At 36.9% G+C, this 17,610-nt stretch overlaps 2 protein-coding genes across 4 annotated transcripts; one reads left to right on the forward strand and one right to left on the reverse strand.

Moving 5' to 3' along the window:
• The first annotated feature begins 7,625 nt into the window (after window positions 1–7,625).
• LOC106368767 (glycine dehydrogenase (decarboxylating) 1, mitochondrial) lies at window positions 7,626–12,272 on the forward strand. The gene is made up of 14 exons (XM_022694500.2): window positions 7,626–9,080; window positions 9,153–9,398; window positions 9,487–9,564; window positions 9,645–9,745; window positions 9,840–10,035; window positions 10,117–10,242; window positions 10,332–10,631; window positions 10,713–10,865; window positions 10,965–11,153; window positions 11,252–11,329; window positions 11,412–11,537; window positions 11,621–11,719; window positions 11,814–11,931; window positions 12,023–12,272. Exons 1-14 carry the CDS (start codon window positions 7,842–7,844, stop codon window positions 12,109–12,111), a joined length of 3,138 nt encoding a protein of 1,045 aa, XP_022550221.2. The 5' UTR covers window positions 7,626–7,841; the 3' UTR covers window positions 12,112–12,272.
• A 2,281-nt stretch (window positions 12,273–14,553) lies between these two features.
• LOC106368768 (calcineurin B-like protein 10) lies at window positions 14,554–16,591 on the reverse strand. 3 transcript variants are annotated; one of them, XR_001274093.3, is made up of 9 exons: window positions 16,312–16,588; window positions 16,021–16,192; window positions 15,827–15,909; window positions 15,658–15,717; window positions 15,438–15,546; window positions 15,210–15,262; window positions 15,052–15,132; window positions 14,863–14,959; window positions 14,554–14,780 (listed from the first exon to the last, which is right to left on the reverse strand). XR_001274093.3 is itself a non-coding variant. In XM_013808802.3 (9 exons), exons 1-9 carry the CDS (start codon window positions 16,333–16,335, stop codon window positions 14,726–14,728), a joined length of 750 nt encoding a protein of 249 aa, XP_013664256.1. In that variant the 5' UTR covers window positions 16,336–16,591; the 3' UTR covers window positions 14,554–14,725. The 3 variants fall into 3 exon arrangements, 1 of the variants encoding a protein (XP_013664256.1); XM_013808802.3 differs by having other exon boundaries at window positions 14,863–14,975; window positions 16,312–16,591; XR_007318289.1 differs by lacking the exon at window positions 15,052–15,132 and having other exon boundaries at window positions 16,312–16,591.
• Window positions 16,592–17,610: the final 1,019 nt, after the last annotated feature.

A 17,610-nucleotide genomic window follows, 5' to 3' on the forward strand; every position in this document is an offset into this window, starting at 1 on the left:
ATTAACATCAACAATATATTTCCCAACATTATCCACCTAATCAACACTAAATAACATAAAATCCGCAAACCTATCTAAATTCCCTATACTAACCACCTAATCTATCCTAAACTAACCAAATTAGAGAGAAATCAGAGAGGCTTACCATTGCTACGAAATGGAGAGGAAGTAGAGAGGAAGTAGAGAGGAAAGAAAGAGTGAGCGCTCGGGTGTATATATAAGATTACATATCGTCGCAAATTCCTCGTAAGTTTACGACGAAATAGCGAGCAGTTACAAAGGCCCGTGTTTTTTTTACGAGGAAATTGCGAGGAATCACAAAGGCCCGTGTTTTTTTATACGAAGTATTAACGACGATTTAGCTTACGAGGAATTAACGAGGCTTGCTTTCCTATAAATATACCAACAACTCTCATTCTCAAACCACACACAAACTCCCAAATCACACCTTATCTCAAATCACATTCCTCAGCAAAATCCTATTCAAATTATAAATATTTGAAAAAATAGGAAAAGGAGAAGATATTAGAATTCATGTGGGCGAGACTTACGTATTATAATTGTTGTAAGTCTTGCCACATGTTAATCTGGTATTTCTCTCTTTTTCCTTTTTTTTTCTAGTTTTTACACTACGAGATATTTACGACGATTTGTACTTACGTGGAATTAACGGGTTTTATGTTTAAATCCTTTTACGTGGTCTTTACGACGATTTCTGCTTACGTGGAATTAACGAGAGTTTTGTTTAAATCCTTTTACGTGGTATTTACGACAATTTCATCCTACGTGGTATTTACGACGATTTCATCCTACGAGGACTTTACGACGACTTGTGCTTACGTGGAATTAACGAATGTTATGTTTAAATCCCTAGAATCCGAAACCCGAAACCCCAAACCCGAAATCCGAAACCCCAAACCCGAAACCCGAAACCCCAAACCCGAAACCCGAAACCCGAAACCCAAAACCCGAAACCCAAACCCCCATCTTTAATTTTCTACTTCATATATTCCAAACCCCATCTTTAATTTTAAGTTTCGTCGTTATTTTTAACGAGTGTTATTGTTAAATCCCTAGAACTCCAAACCCGAAACCCAAAACCCGAAACCCGAAACCCGAAATCCAAAACCCGAAACCCTAAACTCCAACCCCCAAACCCGAAACCCCAAACTCGAAACCCCAAACCCGAAACCCCAAACTCCAAACCCGAAACCTGAAACCCCAAACCCCAAACCCGAAACCTCAAACCCGAAACCCAAAACCCCAAACCCCAAACCCCAAATCCCATATTCCTTATTTTCTACTTCATATATTCCAAACCCCATCTTTATTTTTAGGTTTCGTCGTTATTTCCTCGTTGTCTTACGTTTTATTTACGAAGATTTCATCCTACGTGGTTTTTACGACGATTTCATCCTACGTGGTATTTACGACGATTTCATCCTACGTGGAATTAACGAGTCCCGCGTTCTTTATTTTTATATTTCGTCGTTATTTCCTCGTTGAACTACGAGGACTTTACGACGATTTGTGCTTACGTGGAATTAACGAGTGTTATGTTTAAATCCCTAGAATCCAAGACCCGAAACCCAAAATCCAAAACCCGAAACCCCAAACCCCAAACCCCATATTCCTTATTTTCTACTTCATATATTCCAAACCCCATCTTTATTTCCATTCCAAACCACAATTCCCACATTTGCTTATGCATAAAACAAACTTCCGGCATTACCTTATTCATAAAACAAATCCCCTCATCTTATTCACAAAACAAATACATCAATCGGATACATCGACATTCTCGTCATCACTATAAACATCATCATTTTCATTAAACTCGTCTTCAACAGCTTCGTCTGTGGCATCATCGGTAAGATCTTCGTACTCGTGATTATGCGGATCAATGAGAAAGATGTCATCAATTTCTTGTTCAGGTTCCTCGACTTCATTTATCTGTTCTTCTTGTAATGGTGGTTCTTCTCCACTGATGATTCGTCCTCGAGGTGTAACTTTGATCACTGCTAACCAATTTATACCTGAATCTCTCATCCGAGGGTATGGAAGGAAGCTAACTTGGTCTGCTTGTGAAGCTAAGATGAAAGGCTCGAATTTGTTGTACCTTCGTCCACCGTTGACATCAACTACACCGAATTTGTTAGACCGAACACCTCTGTTGACGACGGGGTCGAACCATTCACATTTGAAGAGGACGCATTTCAGCTTCAGTATCTCTGGAAATTCGACTTCAATAATCTTCGTCAAGATCCCGTAGAAATCTGTTTCCCCTTTCACACATATTCCATAGTTACTGGTCGCCCGCTGTCTACCATAGTCATATGTATGAAAAGTATAGCCTCGTGTGAAATACATCTGTGATGTGGTGACCTTTACAAGTGGAGATTGAATTACTTCGTGTAACCACTTAGGATAATCTGCATCGTCGTCGTCATAATCAACCTGCAAAAATAAAGAGAATGTTAATGAAATACAGATCATGTATGAAAAAAAAGTTTGAGTTAATACCTGATTCCGCAACCACTTAATGAAGTGTTGATCTTTTCTTTTGTCTACGTCACTTGTGGATATACCAGGAAATGTTTCTTCGACTTGAGAAACAAATAGGCTGTAAAATCACATTTTATAGGAATGAATCTCTCGCAATTATACAATTAATTATACTTATATGTGTTTCGAAGTGTCAATATATGTTACCTTTCAAAATAACGCATCAATGGATCATCGCAATTAAGTAGAATATAGGTGTGTGCACTATGAGCGTCTTGTTCACTCGACCACCAAACCTCTTTAGACTTCCCACCGAGTCGCGCAATCTGGCTAAAGATGTCTGGAACACCAGCAACTGCATATGTTGGCGCAACACCACCATCATCATATCTTCTTGGAGCTCTTCACCGGGTACGTACGTTTGACGCTAAGTAGTACGATGTGAAGTGCGAAACTTCTTCCGTCAAACTTCCAGCAATTATAGAACCTTCAACTTTGGCGAGGTTCTTTGCTTTTCCCTTCAAATATTTCATGGCTCGCTCATACTGATACATCCATCCGTAATGTACAAGTCCACGAAGCAATGCCTCATATGGGAGGTGGATAGCTAGATGCTCCATGACGTCAAAAAATCCGGGAGGAAATATCTTCTCCAAGTTGCACAATAAGATTGGAATGTTCTCCTGAAGCTGTTCCACAACTTCTTCTTTAAGAGTGCGTGTGCTCAGATCCCTGAAAAATGCTCCAATGCCTTTTATATTCAAAAAAACATTAAACACATTGTTAGTCATATATTATTTTATAAATTATTGTGATATAATACACTACGTACCTGCAAGTGCTTCATGTACGTTTGTTGGAAGTAGCTCCGCAAATGCAAAGGGTAGTAGTCGTTGCATAAATACATGACAATCATGACTCTTCATCCCGGAGAACTTTTGACCCTTTTCAACACATCTAGAGAGATTCGAAACATACCCATCGGGGAACTTCACTTCTGATGCCACCCAGTTGAACAACACCGACTTTTTTTCTGAAGATAATCTGAATATCGGAACGGGAACTTGTCCATTGCTTTTAATATGTAACTCACTTCTTGAGCAAATATCCGGCAAGTCCAACCTCGATTTTATGTTGTCTTTTGTCTTTCCTGGGACATTCAATATTGTATTCATGATGTTCTCAAAGAAATTCTTCTCTATATGCATCACATCGAGGTTGTGGCGCAGAAGAAGATCCTTACAATATGGCAACTCCCAAAATATACTCTTCTTGTGCCAGTTGTGATGAACACCGTAAGAATCTGGCATATTACGAGGGACATGCCAATTACCACCCCAACAAACTATTTCCTTAGCTCCGTAGTTGTCGATTTGCGCTTCAATTTGTTCTCCAGTTAGATATGGAGGAGGAGTGTCTCTCACAACCCTTTTGTGCCTAAACAAATTCTTGTTTCTTCGGTAAGGATGGCCAATGGGAAGAAATCGACGGTGACAATCAAACCAACTTGTCTTCCTACCATTCTTCAGTTGAAACGCATCTGTCGTTCCATTACAATAAGGACAAGCTAATCTTCCATGTGTAGTCCATCCAGACAACATCCCATAGGCAGGAAAATCACTTATGGTCCACAAAAGCATCGCTCGCATCGTAAAATTCGTCTTTGTTGAACAGTCATACGTCCTCACCCCTGTTGACCACAAATCCTTCAACTCTTTTATCAGTGGTTGTAGGAAAACATCCAGGGACCTTTTTGGATGGTTCGGACCAGGTATTAATATGGTCAAGAATAGTAACTCCCGTTGCATGCACATCTCCGGTGGCAGGTTGTATGGAGTAAGAAAGACTGGCCACAATGAATATTGTCTCCCTGACATTCCGAACGGACTAAATCCATTTGTGCATAATCCGAGATACACATTCCGGATATTGCTAGCAAAATCTGGATGTACTTTGTTGAAATGTTTCCAGGCTCTTGCATCTGATGGATGAGTCATCTCACCATCCGTCTGAGTATGCTCGGCATGCCATCTCATCTTTCCAGCAGTCTGCTCTGATTGATACAATCTTTTCAATCTGTCTGTAATTGGTAGGTACCACATCCTTTGGTATGGTACCCTATTACGTCCCCGTCCTTGCGGCTTGAATCGTGGCTTCTTGCAGAATCGACATTCTTCTAGCTTCTCATCATCTCCCCAATAGATCATGCAGTTGTCGATGCAAACATCTATCATCTCCGAATGCAACCCATGACTATAAACCAGTTTCTGAATCTCATAATAAGAATCAGCAGACACATTGTCTTCCGGCAAATACTCTTTAAACAAGTCCGCCCATTCGTTCATGCAACTTTCAGGTAGATTGTGATCAGTTTTAATATTCATCATTCTAGCAGCTAACGACAATTTAGAGAGACCTTCTCTACAACCACTGTAAAGTGGTTGATTCGCCGCGTTTAACATTTCGTAAAACTTTTTTGCATCTATATTAGGTTCTTCATCTTCATCATGAGCTACGAATGCATCAGCTACCATATCATGAACCCTATCATAATCTACCATCTCCTCCTGATGGTAACTATGTTCATTATGCAAATGATGATCAACCGATTCTTTTTCCTGAAAATTGCTATTACTACTACTAGCTTCGTTCTGATCATAATTAAAACCTTCTCCATGTTGATACCAGATATAGTAATTTGGCGTGAAACATCTATTTATTAAATGCTTCCAAACATTTTCACGGTTTGCCAGTTTCGAATTGTTGCATTTCCGACAAGGACAGAACATCTTACCACTTTCTTGGGCGAGCGGTGTTGAATCTGCTTGATGAATAAATGTCTCCAGACCCGCAAGGTATTCTTTCGTCACTCTCCCATTAGCATCTCTATGCATATACATCCACTTCCGCAACTCGTAAATAGTCCCGGAGCCAGCTATTTTTTTTCTTTCACGTTTTTTGTTGTTGGTGTGTTTAAAATGATGTTCAAACATCCATATTTATAGGAAAATTCGAATCTGGTAGTTGTAATTTTCCTATGAATTTACGACGAAAATTAATTAGGTGGGCAAAAAAAACGTGTAACACCTATAAAGTTGGTGGATTCAAAAATTTCCTCGCTAAATACACGTAAACTATTTCCTCGTAAATACCACGCAAAGTTTACGTCGTATTTACGAGGAAATAGTTTTTCCTCGTAAAATACTCGTAAAATTACATCCACTTTACGACGAAACACTTTTGTCGTTACTTTACGAGGAAATAACGATGACTTTAGTTTTTCACGTAAATTCCTCGTAAACTCGACGTAAATTTACGAGGAATGTTTTTCCTCGTTAAATTTCGTCGTTAAGCATGTGTTTTCTTGTAGTGAGATAAGAACCGGTTCTTAAATAAGAGTTTTAAGAACTGGTTCTTAGCTTTTTTAGTTAAAAGTTAAGAGATGGGTTCTTATATTCCGCTAAAAACTCCACCCTAAAAACTCTCCAATAATCATGTTCTTACGTCCTTCCACCTTTCAAACCTCAAAAACTTCATACACGTATCACAAACTTTTGGCACATGTAGATGTTTTGCGTTTTGTTTTTTGGGTAAAAGACTCAATAAATATGGTGAAAGTGTATATAATCTGGCTCTTTAACAACCACATTATTGTCCTTGGACACAAATCAAAACAAAGATCATCGTGACACCTCTCTCAAGCAATTTTCCTTTTATATTTTCTTTTTTGATATAAGCCTACAATACATTTACCAGTATAACTAACACCATATTATAATCCTTTGTACACAAGATTTTCTTCAAGCAAAACAAGAACTTCATGATTTTCCAAAAGGAGTGGAACGCTTAAGAGATTTATTTCTCTTCGAGGGTCCAAAACGAGAATGTTTCATTTTCAGTCGTATGTTTGGAGGACGATGGTTCCCAAGTTGTATGATGAACAGATGGCCAGCCCTATATTTATCTATTTAACTATTTATTTGTGGAGATAAACACTATGTGAAATATATCACGCCACCTAATTATTTTTTCATGTGAACCAAAATATTTACAACTTGTTTGCCATATGATTTTTCTTTTGTTGCTTTCTTTGTGATTTGTTTGATAAAGGTGACAAACATTTTCGTCCACCGAATCCCAATCTGTTCAACTTTAGCTAGCATCCTTTCAAATTTTATCTCCAGATTTTGATTTACAGCACTTCCTAAAAATATACATCATAAGTTTTGCCTGTATAGTGTATATCATCAAAAGCAATAGTTAGAGCATATGCAACGGTAGACTCTACCACTATTTTAGTTTTTTTTTTTTTGAATAGTTAAGGATTCTAATAAAAATAGTGTGTCCAATAGTGATCTCCGATTAGGAGTTCTTATACATATATATACATATTTCCCTCCATCCAATGAGACGCGGCCACGTCACTAAGGACTTGATCCTTAAACTCCTTGTCTAAGGATTGCTCTTTACCGAATTGGGCTTTGATAATATTATTTTATCTGGATTCGCCTAGGATATAGCGCTAAGGATTCGTCTAAATGGACCGTCGCGGATGCTCTTATAAATCTCACTATTCGATCTCATTATTCGTACTGTTTATCTAGGAATGCTAACTAGTAACCTTTTCCAAAAAAAAAAAACTAGTACCAAATAAAACCTACTTATTGATTAGCCCAATACAGCTAAATTTTGAAGAAAAAAACCACAAATTCTGGAGGAAAAGAACAAATTTTGTGAGCTAAGCACTTGTGGAAAGCAGTTTGGGTTTTTCTTAATATACAATTTCAACATGCAATATATAACTTTAAAATATAAACATATGCTATATATCATTTGTAAAACTAAATAATCTGCATTATTGACGTTAGAAAAAAACATGGTATATACTATGTGGTTTGGAGAAAATGCTCTAAATAAACAACTAATTTTTTTTTTTTTTGACATAATAAACAACTAATTAAGAGATGTCAGAGATCCATTTTAATCATAATTAAATAAATATGATTATCGTAACAATATTAATCAAATTCCTAATTAGATGCGATACACGTGGAATCTGCACAAATTGTTAGATACTTTTCACCAACCCCATCGCCTAGGCTTCACCATTTACAAGAGATCCACAATATTTGACAAATTAAAAAAAAAACTAAATAATTTTAGCAGTATATATAAACACACTCTGTCTTGGGACGTGATATACAGTCAGTAGTGATATACAACCATTTGCACCACCTCTCCACCAACCAATCCAATGGCACAAAACTAGAAAGACAATCAATCTTTCTGCGTTTTCCTGATTCCATCCCACCTTCTCTAATCAATCACCAATCACCATGGAGCGCGCACGTAGGCTCGCTTACAGAGGCATCGTGAGACGCCTCGTTAACGAATCGAAACGACACCGTAACGGCGAGATCACCCCTCACCACGTCCCTTCCGTTGTCCCCCACGCTCCCGCTCGGTACATCTCTTCCCTCTCCCCTTTCCTCTCCAACAACCACCACAGATCCGTCAATCTCCCCAAACACCACCACCACCACCATAACCAGACGCGTTCGATCTCCGTCGATGCGGTTAAGGCGGGAGACACCTTCCCGCGCCGCCACAACTCCGCGACGCCGGACGAGCAAGCGCACATGGCGAAATACTGCGGATACGACCACATCGACTCCTTGGTCGACGACACCGTCCCGAAACAGATCCGAATCGACTCGATGAAGTTCTCCAAATTCGACGGAGGCCTCACCGAGAGCGAGATGATGGCTCACATGACCGAGCTCGCCTCCAAGAACAAGGTCTTCAAGTCCTTCATCGGGATGGGGTACTACAACACACACGTCCCCACCGTGATCATCCGCAACATCCTGGAGAACCCCGCCTGGTACACTCAGTACACTCCTTACCAGGCGGAGATCTCCCAGGGGAGGCTCGAGTCTCTCCTCAACTTCCAGACGATGATCACCGATCTCACGGGACTCCCCATGTCCAACGCCTCGTTGCTAGACGAAGGGACAGCCGCCGCCGAGGCCATGGCGATGTGTAACAACATTCAAAAGGGGAAGAAGAAGACGTTCGTGATCGCGAGTAACTGCCACCCTCAGACGATCGAGATTTGTAAAACTAGAGCTGACGGATTTGAACTGAAGGTTGTTACGAAGGATCTTAAAGAGATTGATTACAGCTGTGGTGACGTGTGTGGTGTGCTCGTTCAGTACCCGGGGACTGAAGGGGAGGTTTTGGATTACGGCGAGTTTGTTAAGAACGCTCACGCTAACGGCGTTAAGGTTGTTATGGCGACGGATCTGTTGGCGTTGACGGTGTTGAAGCCTCCTGGGGAGTTTGGGGCTGATATTGTCGTTGGTTCGGCTCAGAGGTTTGGCGTTCCGATGGGTTACGGTGGTCCCCACGCTGCTTTTTTGGCTACTTCTTCGGAGTATAAGAGGATGATGCCGGGGAGGATTATTGGTGTTAGTGTTGATTCTACTGGGAAGCCAGCTCTGCGTATGGCTATGCAGACTAGGGAGCAGCATATTAGGAGGGATAAAGCCACTAGCAACATCTGTACTGCTCAAGTATGTTGTTGATACGAAATTTTTTATCTTTTTTTTTGGCTATTTTAGTAATGTTTTTTCGTTTTGTTGCAGGCGTTGCTTGCGAACATGGCTGCTATGTATGCTGTTTACCATGGACCTGCGGGTTTAAAATCTATTGCCGAGCGCGTTCATGGTCTTGCTGGTATATTTTCTCTAGGATTGAAGAAGCTTGGTGTTGCTGAAGTGCAAGATCTTCCTTACTTTGACACTGTGAAAATCAAGTGCTCGGATGCACATGCGATTGCTGATGCAGCTGTCAAGAGCGAAATGAATCTGCGTGTTGTGGACTCCAACACTGTGAGTGACTCTCCTTTGTTTGACATTCAAATGTTTGTAGCCGCTTAGAGATTTGAACATTTTGGCATGTTAACTTGATGTTTTTCAGATTACTGCTTCTTTTGATGAAACAACCACCTTGGATGATGTCGATAAACTTTTCAAAGTCTTTGCTTCTGGCAAGCCTGTGAGTGTTGTTCAATCCTCTTTTGTTGTTTACTTGGGTCGTTGCATGAAATTTGATTATCTTGACTCCATTTGTTTCAGGTTCCGTTCACGGCTGAATCTCTTGCACCTGAGGTTCAGAATTCCATTCCCTCTAACTTAACAAGAGAGAGCACTTATCTCACCCACCCAATCTTCAACATGTATATTTTTTCTGTTCTTTGAGTCTTGCCTGGTTTATTGCTTGTGGGTTATTAGTATCTCATATGTATTTTCGTTTTTTAACAATGTGATTAGGTACCACACAGAGCATGAGTTACTCAGGTACATCCACAAGTTAGCGAATAAGGATCTCTCACTGTGCCACAGCATGATTCCATTGGGATCTTGTACAATGAAGTTAAATGCAACAACTGAAATGATGCCAGTCTCATGGCCAAGTTTCACTGACATCCACCCATTTGCTCCAGTTGATCAAGCACAAGGTTATCAGGTGAGCCACTTTTTTGATTCAGTTAAGGTTTGATCTGGAAAATTGAATAGTGAATCTGAATACTTGTTGGCATTTGTATAGGAAATGTTCAGCACCTTGGGTGATCTCTTGTGTACAATCACTGGGTTTGACTCTCTCTCATTGCAACCTAATGCTGGTGCTTCTGGTGAGTATACCGGGCTCATGGTTATCCGCGAATATCACAGGGTAAAGGCTTATTATCCTAAATCTTGATTTAAATATTTTACTATTTCCAATTCTAAACTGTAAAATGAATAAATGTATGCATCATCCAGTCAAGAGGAGATCATCACAGAAATGTGTGTATCATACCTGTCTCTGCACATGGGACAAACCCTGCAAGCGCTGCTATGTGCGGAATGAAAATTATTACGGTTGGAACTGATGCTAAGGGAAACATCAACATGGACGAGGTGAGAAAAGCTGCTGAAGACAACAAAGACAGCTTAGCTGCCCTCATGGTTACATACCCTTCAACTCATGGAGTCTATGAAGAGACTATTGATGAGATTTGCAAAATAATACACGACAACGGAGGTCAAGTGTACATGGATGGTGCCAACATGAATGCACAGGTGAGAGACGTCTTGAATAAAACATCAAACAGAGATCTAGGGGATTTGTCTAAATTTTGTTGCTGTTGGGTTTCGTGGTAGGTTGGTTTGACCAGCCCTGGTTTCATTGGAGCGGATGTGTGCCATCTCAATCTCCACAAGACCTTCTGTATTCCTCATGGAGGTGGCGGGCCTGGAATGGGTCCCATTGGTGTGAAGAAGCATTTAGCACCATTTCTTCCTTCTCACCCTGTGGTTAGTCTTTGATCATTCATTCATCACTGTCTATGTTTCTTGGTGATCGGTGAAGTAATATTTTTTTTCTTGTTTTTCCTCTATTGCCAATGGTTAAAGATACCCACTGGTGGTTTCCCGCAACCCGAGAAGACAGAACCGCTGGGTCCCATTGCCGCTGCACCGTGGGGATCTGCGCTTATCTTGCCAATATCTTACTCTTACATTGCCATGATGGGATCTGGTGGACTCACTGAGGCCTCAAAGATTGCAATCTTGAATGCCAATTACATGGCAAAGCGCCTAGAGGTTACCTTTACTTCTTTTAGTAATAAAACAAAACATTCGATGAGGGATGAGTCCAATACTAAAAAAGAGAGTCCAATTTATTGATTTTGTTTTAACAGAAGCACTTCCCAGTTCTGTTCCGTGGTGCCAACGGAACAGTAGCACACGAATTCATCATAGATCTGAGAGGCTTCAAGGTATTATTATTTGAAATGTAAATGAAAGTGGATGTTGAGTCTTTGTATGGGGATTCAAACATGGTTTCTTTTTGTTCTTTAGAACACTGCTGGAATAGAAGCAGAGGATGTGGCGAAACGGCTGATGGACTATGGTTTCCATGCACCCACAATGTCTTTCCCTGTCTCTGGAACGCTCATGATTGAGCCGACGGAGAGTGAAAGCAAGGTACAATACGCATACGCAAATCTCTCCACTGACTATTTTTCTCTCTCAGTGTATCACAACTTGATAATAAGAATTGTTTGCAGGCGGAGTTAGACAGGTTCTGTGATACTCTCATTTCGATCAGGGAAGAAATTGCACAGATTGAAAAAGGAAATGCAGATGTCCAGAACAACGTTCTCAAGGTTACTGAAATAACAAATCTTATTTTCAGCACAGTTCTTCATAGATTCAGACGTTGAGGGTGTTGTTTGTTTGTGTGTGTGTGTGTGTTATCAGGGAGCTCCACATTCTCCAGCTATGCTAATGTCAGACACATGGAAGAAACCGTATTCCCGAGAGTACGCTGCTTTCCCTACCCCATGGCTCCGCTCTGCCAAGTTCTGGCCAACCACAGGTATTAAAAATCATCCTTAGATTATAGATTGTAGCATCCAGTTTTGAAAAAATATGAGCTTTGTGACAAATGAAATGAAATGTGGAAACAGGGCGTGTGGACAATGTGTATGGAGACAGGAAGCTGGTGTGCACTCTCCTACCAGAAGAAGAACAAGTCGCAGCTGCAGTATCAGCTTGATTTACATTCATGTCTTATGTTATGTGTCCCACTTTCTCTCATTTCTCTTCTCTCTCTGCTCTTCCATGTTTATTTCCACAGTGTTCTTATTATCATACACTTTCTATCTAGCTGTGTAATGTTTCCATTGGAATGTTGCTAATCACATCATCCTTCGTTTCCTTTGTTTAATTTAGTTCGATACATCTTACATTTCTCACATGGGGAAAAGAAAATAAATAAATGCTTCAAGTCAAAACATAAACAAAATGAGTGTGTTATAAATAAAGCAACTTGTTTTGCTTGCTGATTTCTAAAAAGTTAAAAAGTCTTAATATACTTATTTTTATGTAAAACTACCTACAAAAAAAACAGAGGGAGTAATGTTTAAGTTTTAAGATTTTTTTTTCATATCCGACCTAGATTCATGGTTGAACTTATTGATCCGATACATTGTATATAATTCGGTTCGGATTTAAAGAAAAATTTGTTAATTAAAAATCTAATATAGCCTAGTAAAAACAAAAAAACTCACTATTAACCTGCGATCTGATACCATTGATCCGACAAAACATAAAATATCTGATAGTATTTTTTAAAAAAATTGATTAAATTACTCATATATTTTTTAATATTACATAAATTAGTGATTCCTTAGAATTTGATGAAATTTTATTATGTTATCCAAATAAAAAAAATGATAATATAAAAAAACTTATTGATATGACAATATTAGTTTATTTCGTTATTAATAACCTATTATAAGTTTGTGTTTTTATTTTAGATTTAAAAATTATTTTAAGGTGGGGGTATTCGATTTAGAAGTTTGATGGAATTTGAATGAATTATAGTTTCCATTAAATTATATTGTTATTCAATTACGGATTTCATAAATTCTTTCAAATTCTTGTGTTATTGGATTAAAAATTTGTAACCAACTTTCTAATTACTTTAAATTCTAGTGTTATTCAATATTCCGTAGATTTTGTAGTAATGGCATTTCAAAGGAATTTAATGGAAATATATAGTAAAAATGTGAAGAACCAATTCCCTACTTTTATGATGAGATTTGTCATCATTGTAAGAAAACACAAAATATTGTTGGATATGAAGTAGTTGACGATCAAAGTAACAAAATATTCACATTCGTTAATGCTTCTTTTTTTTTCTTACGTAATGAGAACAAAGTGAAAAAATTGAAATAACAAAAATGTTTCCCATCGTCAAAGTGCTAGTATTTTAATATGTAAAGTTTTATGCAACGTCTACAAATAATATACCTGTATTTTGAAATCCCTACAAAATAGTAATTATCAAAAATTCTAATTACAAAATTTCAAATTGTTGTTGATAATATATTTTAATAAATAATATATCATAAAATCTTAACAAAGTAGTACCTATCGTTTTTCTGAATGAGTTTTTGTTAGATCATCTTCTATATATTCTAGTCAACCCTATATTAAAAAATCTCAAATCCATATAAAATAGTTCGTATTTATTTTTTTTAAAAAGTTTTTAGATTGCTTCACCTATATACAGTAGTCGTAATTGTTATTTTCCTTTCAGTTTTATGATTAAAATAATGTTCTTTATCTTTTCAATATACAAAAATTCAAAAGTTTCACATATTTTAGAGAAATTGATATTCTTTTAAATTTATGTACATTCCATTAAAATCCATAAGAAAAGAAAACAAAAGAAAATTATAAATGCATTAAAGTCTCATCAAATCTTTTAAACTACTGCAAAAATTCTTATTTATTAATTCAATCAAATTCTATTAAATTCTTAGATCGAATACCACCCCCTAAGATAGTTTTTAAAATATTATTGAACACTCATAATTGTCATATCAATATTATGTATAAAATGACATTATACATGAAAAAATGATATTCAAATATGTATATGATATATGGTGTAGGATATAAGATTTTGGTTTGTATTGAAAATCTGTATAATATTCAAATGATCTATTTTAAATATTGATATGTATATTTAAGAAAATAATATTTTCATGTTTGTTAATTTATTTATAGTTCATACTTATATTAAATTCAAAGTTAGTATATCTTTTAAATATATATATATAAGCTCTTTATTTATAGATTTATTTAGGTGTATCCGTAGGTCCAAAACCAAAAAATTTAAATGCCATTAATAAAATTTATTATTTTTTTGTAAAAATAAAAGTATTTTGCGATTTTTATTAAGGGCATAATTTGAGAATGATCCTATGGTATTGATTTTAAAAAGTAATTATGAAAATCTAGATTTTTCATGGCGCAACGTTGATCATATTTTTAAAAGTTGAGACAAATGTATACCTCTCTCTATGATTGAGATAAAATATTCGTTCTTATCTACAATCATTAGACATTGACCCATTCGTTTATCTTTTCCGAAACTTTACACATAAGATATGTATGGATCACTGGTCCATAGACGCAAAAGATAAAATATGTAAAAATAATGCTCATCACTTTCAATGGAACAGTGTACAAATGCTTGCATCAAAAGATATCAGGAGCCTCACAATATTTTACTTACAGCTAACGGGTAAACCACCAACTAATTTGGGTGAAAAATACAATAAGGAAACTGACAAAATCCAAGCAGAACCGGCTCAGCTTCAGTCTTCAACCTCGGTGTTGAATATAAAACTTGGGAATGCCGTCGTCACATCCCTTCAAAATTCAAACAGATATGTTGGATGAGATCACAACGTAAAGTTCATCTCTAGTTAACTAACAAAGAGAAGAATCATACTTTAGGTACGGAAGAGTCATATTCTTCAACAATGTGGGATGCTTAAGCACATACACTTTCCATTCCTCTTTGCTTATTTTACCGTCTTTGTCTGCATCTGCATCAGCAAATGTCTACCAAAAACAAGGTCAATGATCATTCAAATACGAATATCCACCAGTAAAAGGAAAGGATTCCAAATAGACTCACTTTATCAATGATCATGGTCAAAAGTTCATCGGACAGAATCATTTCAGATTCCATCAAAATAGCAGCCACCATTTGATGCACCTAAAACATTATTACAACTTCAAACTTGCTATTATGCACAAAAGAAAGTTTCAACTAGCAATGGCAGATTATTTTACCTCTTCTCGCTCTATATATCCAGTTTGTCTTAGATCATAAAGCCTAAATGCAACTGTCACATATAAAAAACATATGCTTGAGACTCTTTTTTTTTTGATCCATGGATCATATAAGAAACATATGCTTAAGAAACATATGCTTGAGACTCATCCATGGACTATAAAAGATAAAAGCTTTGCTACATACTATTAACATAGAGAACTGAATATGGTTTCTAAGTTCCTTACAGTCGATTTTCTCCTCGATTGGTGCATAGGGATGAAACACACTCAACGCATGTATAAATTCCTCAAACTCTATAACACCATTCTTCTTTTCATCGAACAAATCAAAAACCTACCAAAACATCAAATATAAGCATAACTTTAATCCTCAAAAAGTCCAAGAAACCATGGGAAAAGAAAACTATTCCGTCTTCTCTAAAGAAGACACACACTAGTGACTCACCCTATCAAGAAAGAGGTTCTCACCATAAGGAGCTTGAAAAAGCGCTAGCCGAAGCTCTTCCTACAAACAAACTCATAATCATTGAGAAAACTGATAAAAGATGGCAATTCATCAACGAGATCATCCTTAACTAGTATCAAAGAGACTTTCCACAAGAAAAGAAACTGACCTTGTGAATCAATCCATCATCAATAATTGAACAGCTCAGTTTCTTGAATAACTCATACAATGCTTCAACTTCATTGACTGAAACTGCAAAAAAAAAATACATTCAACACCAAAGTTAAAAACTTTTAATCTCCCAAACAGTTAAAATTGAAAACCCATTGATAAGAAGAGGGAGAGAGAAGATAAAACACACACATGGAGATCCATGTGCAAGACGAGCCAGATCCACGTGATGACACACTTGAGGCGAGCGACGTCGGCGGCAATCGAAGCATTGTCCAATGGTGGAGAAGAGGATATCAATAATAGCAAAGAGAGGTATAAAGACGGCGCAGACTTTCTCTCCCACAGTAAGAGAGCTTGATCTCTGCATTTTTTTTTATTTTTTTAATTATTACCAAACACACAAACCATTACCAATCCAAAACCAACAAATGGAGAAATAAATAAAAACACAAGTGGTAATGTCTTTTTGAGAAAATTTACAGAGGAAACTTTCGGCCAGTCCATGTCTCTTCCTCTTCTTCTTTTTTGGTCCTAGTGTTTGAAATCACATCACAATTCTCGAATTTTGGGATTCTGGAACGTCGTATTGAGAGGCAAAAGATCAAAAAAGACTTTTGATTTTGAGTCAATCAGTTAACACGTCTTCAAATCTTCAAATAACGCAGATCCAATAGTTTTTCGTATTTATCCAAATCAATCAAATCTTACTGTCTCTCCCTCCTTCCCATGTGAGCCTCACTTTTTTTATTAATCCACTAACTGTATATATGATTCCGTTTTTGAGGTGGTTTATCTACTTTTTTACTTCGTTAATTAGCCCACTAGGCCTTGCAAAGTGACTTCCAAAAGCCCATTATAACGTTTTAAGCCCAATTGTAATCCAGCTTCTACAGAATAATTCATACAAAGCTAACAAGTCGTCTGCCTCGCGCACATGTAATCCTAGGGTTGCAACGCAACTTAAATGGCATTGCCGACAACCATCCATCTCTGCCGTACATCACTTTTCGCCGATATCTATACTATTAAAGCAGGATCCTATTGTCATAATTACCTTAGGGGCATGTTTCCTTCACTAACATTGCATGTTTCATTAAGGGCAATTAAGTAATATTAATAACAAATCTATATTGGGTCATTATTTTTGGATCCAGCCCAAATCAAATCTCTCTTGGGCCATTTGGGCCTATTAAAAAATCAGATTCAATTCTCACTTTTTTTTTTCCTTTGGACCATTGAGTCCAAGTTCAAATAATTTTTTTTCAACTATTCTTAATTATTATTTTTTTCTTTTCTTAATATAATTTAAGCATTCATAAAAATAATTGAATTTTTTTATTGAAAAGTATAAATCTTTATTAAAAGTATATAATTTTTTAATTAAAATATTAACCCCATAATAAAATTAATTTATCAGAGTTATACCAACTTAATTCATTAAAAAAATAAAATTTAATTTTTTTAACATAAATAGTCATTTAAAATGAAATACGATAAATAAAGATAAATTTTTTAAGTCTTTTATAAAATAAAACACAAATATATGAAAATGTGACATTTACTAAATATTTGTCAATTGAAAAAAAAAACAAAAATAAACCCGCGCTTTCAAAGCGCGGGTCAAAATCTAGTTTAAACTTAATGAGAATGTACATTGGGGTGTATTTATTATAGAAGTATATATACAGTTTAGACTATACACATGTATGAAGTATATATACATCAATCTAGTAATCGACCTTTAGGGCATCTGCATCGGGCGTGCCTTGGGCCGTCCCT

This window comes from Brassica napus, chromosome C1 (genome assembly GCF_020379485.1).
Source record: "Brassica napus cultivar Da-Ae chromosome C1, Da-Ae, whole genome shotgun sequence".
NCBI lineage: Eukaryota > Viridiplantae > Streptophyta > Magnoliopsida > Brassicales > Brassicaceae > Brassica > Brassica napus.

Bases quoted from the DNA above. Each gene is read 5' to 3' on its own strand.
- LOC106368767 (XM_022694500.2), top strand. From the start codon at position 7,842: ATGGAGCGCGCACGTAGGCTCGCTTACAGAGGCATCGTGAGACGCCTC. The intron at 9,746-9,839 runs GTATATTTTTTC...CAATGTGATTAG, and splicing joins ACCCACCCAATCTTCAACAT to GTACCACACAGAGCATGAGT. The intron at 10,866-10,964 runs GTTAGTCTTTGA...CAATGGTTAAAG, and splicing joins TTCTTCCTTCTCACCCTGTG to ATACCCACTGGTGGTTTCCC.
- LOC106368768 (XM_013808802.3), bottom strand. From the start codon at position 16,335: ATGGACTGGCCGAAAGTTTCCTCT. The intron at 15,133-15,209 runs GTAAAATAATCT...ATAATGTTTTAG, and splicing joins GATATATAGAGCGAGAAGAG to GTGCATCAAATGGTGGCTGC. The intron at 14,781-14,862 runs GTATGATTCTTC...TGAATTTTGAAG, and splicing joins ATGACTCTTCCGTACCTAAA to GGATGTGACGACGGCATTCC.